The 7,805-nt window shown below is 42.1% G+C and overlaps 1 protein-coding gene across 5 annotated transcripts in view; it reads left to right on the top strand.

Moving 5' to 3' along the window:
* The first annotated feature begins 7,323 nt into the window (after positions 1-7,323).
* AIG1 (androgen induced 1) overlaps positions 7,324-7,805 on the top strand; it is a 123,313-nt gene continuing 122,831 nt past the window's right edge. For 2 of the 5 annotated variants that reach the window (XM_072926995.1, XM_032747321.3), the window contains exon 1: positions 7,342-7,681. In XM_072926995.1, coding sequence (XP_072783096.1) covers positions 7,541-7,681 — 141 coding nt within the window. In that variant the 5' untranslated portion in view covers positions 7,342-7,540. Of the gene's footprint in view, positions 7,682-7,805 lie in introns of all 5 variants that reach the window. The other 3 variants (XM_030268091.4, XM_072926996.1, XM_002198035.6) reach the window with 3 other exon arrangements.

Genomic DNA, 7,805 nt, shown 5'->3' with positions numbered 1-7,805 from the left:
TGATCAGGAAAGGAGTTTAATCCATCAGCATAGCCATGGACTGAACTAAAAAGGCAGAGAAGAAAAAAGAATGGTATGGAGATACCTTACCTGAAGATTTCTTGATCATATTCTTATTTTCCAGAATATTAAATGTTTTTGATACACAGACAAGAAAAACAAAACAAAACAAAACAAACCAAAAGCATCAGTATCCAGGAAAACCATCCTATGGAGCCATCTGTAGTACAATATCACCACAATGAGATGGAGACCCCCTGCCATTGTTAGCCCAGAGAAATGTGAGCTTTCAGCAGCAGATTGTATCAATGGGAAGGACACACACTGAAAAATGACACGGTTTCCACAAGTTGTGTGAAAGACATTTTGAGGATGAGCACTAGAATAAAAAATTAGCTAGAAAAAGAGCTTCCAGCTGGTGACAGAGAGAGCTTGGTTGCTGCTGTATTGTCTGGCAGATAGCAAAAACCAGAAGTGTGGCATTCTGCTGAGAGTCATTCCTACCAAGAGAGGAGGAATTGGCAACGATCAGCATTCCCTGCAGGGGGCTAGCAGATGATGGGAGGAACCTCCAGGTTTGCTTGGCAGCCCAAACACACTACAAGCTTCTGCAAAAGCATCAAAGCAAAACTAGCTAAAAAATCTGGCCATGCCAAATCTTTGAGATGGGTATTCAGTCACTCCTGTCCTTGTTAGCCACTGCTGTTTCTCTGCTACTGAATGAAACGCGCTCTCTCTGTCCTGGCTGTTGTATTAGATGTGTATTCTCTCCCATGATCAGATAAATCTTACTGCAGCTGAAGCAGAAAATTTAGTCATTCACAATAAAATATATTTTAGGTTTAATCTATTTTCCAGTACTGCCTATGAGTTGGTTGTCACAAAAAAAAAAAAAAAAAAAAAAAAAAAAAGTTGTTTGTTTAAATTCTGTATTTTTCAGTATTTCATATTTCCTCAGAAGTCCAGGATGTGAGTGAAGTACACTTACATATTTATAATTTCAAAATAAGTTAAGAAATAGCTGAGTTGAACTTTCAGTCAGGACACAAGACATAAAGTTTTATTACGCTAGAATTATGAATAAGAATTTGGGGTACATACATGGTGCAAACAAATAAGTCTACAAATTCCGATGGGCAATTTCAGGGTAGAGATTTGTTCCAATTCAATTAATAAAACATGCATGCAAAGTCTCCAGCACAACTTAGCAATTATATAACTTTTTTATGCAAGCAGTGTGTGTGCAGCACCACTCCCATTCCTTCTTATCTTACTAACTCCTTTGCCCAGGTGTACAGAGGAGGTAGCATGGTGATGTACTTAGGGGATTAAAGCCATCAGAGAAATTTTTTTAACAATCAACAATTTAATTTACTGTTAATTATTAAATCTAAGAATTTTAATTAATTATTAAAGTTAGCAATTTAAATTAGTTGTTAAAATTACAAATTAACAACTTTTAATCTAGAAAGTTCAGGCAGACTTGGTGAGCCATGCGTTAGTCACTAAGTGTAAATGCAATTGTATCTCCACTTATACTAACACATCACATCAACCTGTTGAGGTTGGAAGGGACCTTTTGAGAATATATTGTTGAATATCCCTGCTCAGTTGGGGTCAACTACAGCAGTTTGTCCAGGACCATGTCTAGATGGGTTTTGAATACCACCACAGATGTAGAATCCACAGTCTCTCTAAGCAACCTGTTCATATGTGCACCCAATCTGAGAGTAAACAGCATTTTCTTATGTTCAGATGGGATTTCATGTGTTTCAATGGTAACTAGTAAAAATCCTTATGCCAGGATTGTCTTCTATCAAAAGAAGAGAAGGCAGATCCTTAGGGTGCAGTTCCACACAGGGTTAATTTTTCTGGCTGTACAATTATTTGTGGAAAATTGGTTTGTCTTCATTTGTACATTTTTAATGAATAAGAAGCTGACTCATATTTCCCCATGGCAAACAGTTCTGGTGTTTTACTGTTCACTGACACTCCTAAACAACAATGTATATCCACCAAAGTTAATTAACACAAAGGTTGTGGGTTCAACCCCTGTATGGGCCATTTACTTAAGAGATGGACTTGATGATCCTTGTGGTCCCTTCCAACTCAGAATATTCTGTGACTCTTTTGACCCCAAGATTAGCTCAGTTGGTTAGAGCATGGTGCTAATATCCAGTTCATTCCAAGAACTTGACAATAGCTAGATGTAGTGTATGGGATAAGCTCTTAAAACAGGACAGCAGATAATTTATAACTGTGCACTGTATGTTCCTAAACCGCTTCCCAAAAGTCACATCCTTCTGTGAGACTGCATGCTGCAGCAGAAGAATATTTGCTCTGGTTTACAGAGGGCCATATGATCTGTGGGCAGGTGGAATGCTTCCAGTCAGTAACACACTTCTGTGCCTCAGGGCCTGGTACCTGCCTTCCCTTTCTGCCCTAACACTGTCTGATGTACTCAACAGAAAGTACATGAAACTGAGATATTAAATCCTGACCAAGAAACAGCTTCGTTACACTTAAACTATTTGATCCAAACGTGGAGAAAAGCTAATCTGCTTACACAGTCCCTGCATCACTTACATATTCAAAATTCCTGATCCGTACAATTTGGCTTTTTCTTTATAAAATCATCCCTTTGGGGCACTATAATTTAAGAGGGAGGATGAACACAGTGAGGTTTTTTTTTTTTTTGCTTAATTCATCTTTATATCAAGAAAGTTCATGTTTCTTTAGGAAAAGCCAAGTTTAACTTGCAGAGAGGAAAACTCAATTTCCACCTGCCTCAAGCTTTGTTTCACTAATCTCATGGTCATCTCTGCTCCAGCTTTTTTCCCCATTGTTAAATATATATATAGATATGCAGTACAAAATATGCCAAATTAGTAACTTTACAGTTATTCTTAAACCTAAATGTGAAGGTAAATTGGCAATAAGCAGTCATTGGAAAACGAAATAGTTCCATAAATCTAAAAACTTTGCTCTTTTTACTAGGTATGAATGCAGTCTTTTAATTTTTATTATCTTTCTTCCTCCATCCTTCAATCTTTATTATATAGGTAATTTATACCTATCAAAGTAAATGAGAAATAAAAAGTTGCCTAAACCTTATTAGTACTTTTAACAATAGGCCTAGTTAGAGCATCTGTCTTTACCAAACATTTTGAGTTGAATCCTCCCCTGATACATGAGGCCATTTCCTACCCAAGTTGTACTTTATTTGACTGAAGAGCTACATATTAAACACATACATATTAACTGAGAGCATTTCTAAAAACTCCTCTCTTAGGCACCGAGAAGGTTTTTCAGCAATATCCTGATGATTTTTAACTTGCATTGTTTCAGTAACTTTACTTATTCCTCACAAGAAAACTTAGTTTTTGCATGTCTGTTTATGTGAGAGTCACACTCCCACACATCCAAGTACTTACCTTGGCACAGTTTGTACTCTATGCCTCAGATATTAAAAATTGCAATATTAGGGGCATTGCCATGAGCACATTGTGTTGAGGCAGTATTACAAATTTCCTACAAGTGCCACATTATTATTATTATTATTATTATTATTATTATCATCATCATCATCATCATCATCATCATCATCATCATCATTATCATTGCTTTGGAGGGAAGTGTTTGTGGCATAATTCCTTGTAGACAACTAAGCTGCATTGAAAGCAATTAAGGAAAGGCACATTGTGGATCTCATAATCTCTCTCACAGATAATTCATCAATATCTTCTGATATCCACAAAATAAAATGCTGTTCAGAAATTCAAATGTCATTTGTTTAAAAAAATGGAAAACAAACAAAACCCAAAGCCATTTAAAAAAAAACAAGTAAAACAAAAAACAAAACAACCCCCCCCCCCCAAAAAAAATAGAAAAAAAAAATCAATTCACCAAAAATTTCTTCAACATTCTTATCTGCTAGCCTGCCTAGAAATGATCAAAACTTGGACTTCAAGATGTTATTCTTTATTCTGTCAAGGTGCCAAGTAGCAAGAACACCATGCTACTCATTTTATATAATTGGATAAAATGCACCCCCACCCTTTTTTATTTTTTTCCACTCAGTTCCCTGACAGATTTTTTGACCTCTTGCTGTAGTAGACAGCCCTTACTAACATCTCCCATCCCAGACACACCAGTGCTTTGAACTTTCTCCTTTCTAATGCCATCTCTCATCTCAACTGAATGACAACTATGACCTGTGTCAAAATCACTCTTTCAAGTAAATTTACAATATGTGGCTTGTGAAAATTGAGTCTTTTTACAATTTACATACAATCAAGGATTTAATCATTGGGATCTGAAAAATGACAGGGTAGCCCTGAATATCTGACTTCATATGGTTAAAGTCTACCTAACTATGATTTAAGCATTTAATCTAAAACTTGAAATGTAAACATTTTACCAAAGTATAAAAAAGTTTCATTCATACAGCAATGTAAAGGTTAAAGTAGTAAACTTCTGAATTCTACTTTGCTGAAAAATATTTAAGACCAAATCCAAAGGAAAATAAAATCCATTGCAGAGCAACTTCAACGACAGTCACAAAAGACTTTGCTGCTTGTCTTTCAAAAAACAGAGTATGAAATCCACAGCAGCACATACAAGCTAATGGCAGCCTCCAATCTAATCTAGTCCTTATGAGACTACTATACAGAGAGCCAACAGATACTCCTTTAGAAAGGACACAGGCTCAAAGAACCCACCCATGACATACTTACGCTTCCTTTCAACAGTAGGAATTAGAAATGCATAATAAAGATGAATTTTAGAGTAGGAAGAAGCTTGGCTGGGCATGGCATGACAGTTAGCCTGCCTTGAGATTTTCTTCATTGAAAGAAAAAAAAATGGGGCACCAGAGTGTTGTAATGTACAACATTCTGCTTCATTTAGATTTTCACCTTGACTTATAAGGCTGAGTGAAAGCTTTTCTAATGAGGTTAAGATTTTCTGTGAGCCTTGCTGAGATGTCTATTGAAGAGGGGAGAGTAAAACTGAGGAATGTTCAAATGGGGCTCTAAAATGCCTGGATGGCTTTTCAGTTTTAAAAAGATTTTGAAGATGCTGTAAATTTGGAGACTGTTTAACCTACACACAAGTAAAATCCAAACTGCTAAAGGTGCCTGTCATGTAATGTTCAGTGAGAGTGTCTGCAGTGCCTTATTATTGACAGAGAGGTGACCAAAGGAGTGCATTCCTATATATTGAAGGAGTGGCGCAAGAGAAAAGTAGGGGATGGACTGCCTAAGGCTTAGACAGCCCCAAACTCTTGTTGTCAAGAGCCTGATCACAACACAGTAGAGTTCTGCATAGAGTAACTTTCCTTTGAGAATTTTTGCAACTTGAGATAGTTTCAGAAAGCAAGCTGGACTCCTTTTGAATAAAATCAAAACAGAAGATGTGCTCCAGGATTTCACTTAATGACTTAATGCACCTCAGCCACGAATGAATATTCACAGATCCAAAAAAGTGAAACCTCCTGCATGCATACAGAACAGATATCAGGTCCTCACCAGCAAGAATGCTGCTTTACAGACTCCCTTCTGTTGGGTCACACTGATAATGCCACTAGTCTGGTCTCCTGTTGTACTCCAGACCATTAAATTACACTCAGATGACTCTTACACTGCACCTTGAGGCTTCAGGGAGACTGCAAGACTTTTAGCCTGAAAGACTAAAACACATGCCAGAAACAAGGGTGTGATTGCCCAGTGTGCTTTCTGGGTCTGTGAACTGATGGATAAGATTATCTAAAGCATCTGGTGCTAAATTCATGCTTCATGCTTAGAGGATTCTTTATACATGTATATATATGACATACTGTCGGAACTCAAAAGCAGAGACCTTGAAAAGTGCTAAATTAATTGAGGATAGCTGCTAGCATGTGTTTTCCTACAAGCCCTTCATTTTGCAGAACTTGAGCACAGTTGATATCAGATGAGAAGGCTTTGACTTTACTTAGTGGAATAGAAGCAGAAAATGCATTGCACAATCATGGATTCTTTTTGCCTTCCAGCAGCTTCACTATGATAAAGTACCTTATTGTTCAAATATTTATTTCATAAGACAGATCTATGGAAATGATATTTTATAGAAGTGATTTGTCTATCCAAGCCCAGACACCATTGGTCTTATTTTAAAGGGTTTTTTTTCCCTTTAAAATAACTTTAAAATAATATTTACCCTGCAATCAAGCACCTTAAGAGCTTTTTTTTTAAGGTGTAGGAGTCCAAAACATGAGCTCCTCCCTTCATTGCTCCTAGAACCAAGGATCCCTGTGGTGATCAAACCTCTGCTGACAGGACAGAATCACAGAATCACAGAACGGGTCAGGTTAGAAGGGACCACAGTGGTCATCTGGTCCAACCTCCCTGCTCAAGCAGGGTTATCCTAGAGCACCATGGCACAGCATTGTGGCAGATGGTTCTCAAACAGCTCTAGTCAGGGAGACTCCACAACCTCTCTGGGCAACCTGTTCTAGTGCACAGTCACTCACACAGTAAAGAATTCCCTCCTCATATTCAGGCGGAACTTCCTGTGCATCAGTTTCTGTCTGTTGCCTCTTGTCTTACTGCTGGGCACTACTGAGCAGAGCCTGAATATAACCTCTTGACACCCTCCTTTAAGATACTCCCAGACATTGATAAGGTCCCCTCAGTCATCATTTCTCGAGGCTGAACAGGGCCATGTCCCTGAACCTTTCCTTTTCAGAGACATGCTCCAACCCTTTGGTGTGATGATGTCTCAGGGCATCGTCACTTACAATGCTGGTACTTCATTTCAACCCTGTGAGATGGGAGGAGGCTTGTAGGCATTGGAGAGCCCACTTCTAGCAAACGTCTGTGTGGGACGAGTGGAAACACTGACAAAGCTATAGGTGTGTCAGGAACACAGAGGGCAAAACAAGCGCTCTGCCCGGCGGTATGGACACACGTGGAGCACGGACACACGAAGGGCAGCCCTGGAGCGGCAGACAGGGCGCTCGGCCAGAGCCGCGGCCTCTCCCGGGCGTCCCCGGCCGCGCTCCGCCCCGGCAGCACGGGCGGCGGGGGGGCCGCCCCGGGGGCACGCAGGGGCCGTAGCGTTCCTGCGAGCCGGGCACTGACAGCCCGCAACTGCTGACTCACTGCAGCTCTCGCTTGAAAACCGGCGCGCAGCCGGGTTCTGCAATTAACTCGTGCTCACACTGGCGTCCCTCCGCTCCCTCGGGACCGGCCCGGCCTCCTCCGGCCCGGCCGGGACGCGGAGCTGAGGCTCGGAAGCGCGCCGAGCCCGCCCGCCTGCCCGCCTGCCGCCGCCGGCCCCGCGGCGCCCCTGCCCCGCGCCGCCGCCGCCGCCGCACCGCGCGGGCCCTGCGCTCCGCCCCGGCCGGGCCGCGGGGGCGCTCGGAGTCCCGCCCGCACGGCGCGCACACACCGGGACACACAGACACACACCGGGACACACGGACACACACACACGGGGCACTGGGACACGGACACGGACACGGACACAGGCACACGGAGGCGCACCCCGCGCCGCAAACATGGCGCTGGTGCCCTGCCAGGTGCTGCGCGCCGCCATCCTCCTGTCCTATTGCTCCATCCTGTGCAATTACAAGGCCATTGACATGCCCGCGCATCAGACCTATGGAGGCAGCTGGAAATTTCTGACCTTCATAGACCTGGTAAGTGCCCCCGGCGGCGGCCGTGGCCCTGCCCCCTCCCTCGAGCTGCCCGTGGAGCGGCGCGGCCCGGGTGCATCGCGGCCCCCGGCGCTCGACGGCTTCGCCATGCGGTGACCTTAAAGCG

This window comes from Taeniopygia guttata, chromosome 3, assembly GCF_048771995.1.
Source record: "Taeniopygia guttata chromosome 3, bTaeGut7.mat, whole genome shotgun sequence".
Taxonomy (NCBI): Eukaryota; Metazoa; Chordata; class Aves; order Passeriformes; family Estrildidae; genus Taeniopygia; species Taeniopygia guttata.
This window is presented reverse-complemented; position numbering and strand designations above follow the sequence as displayed.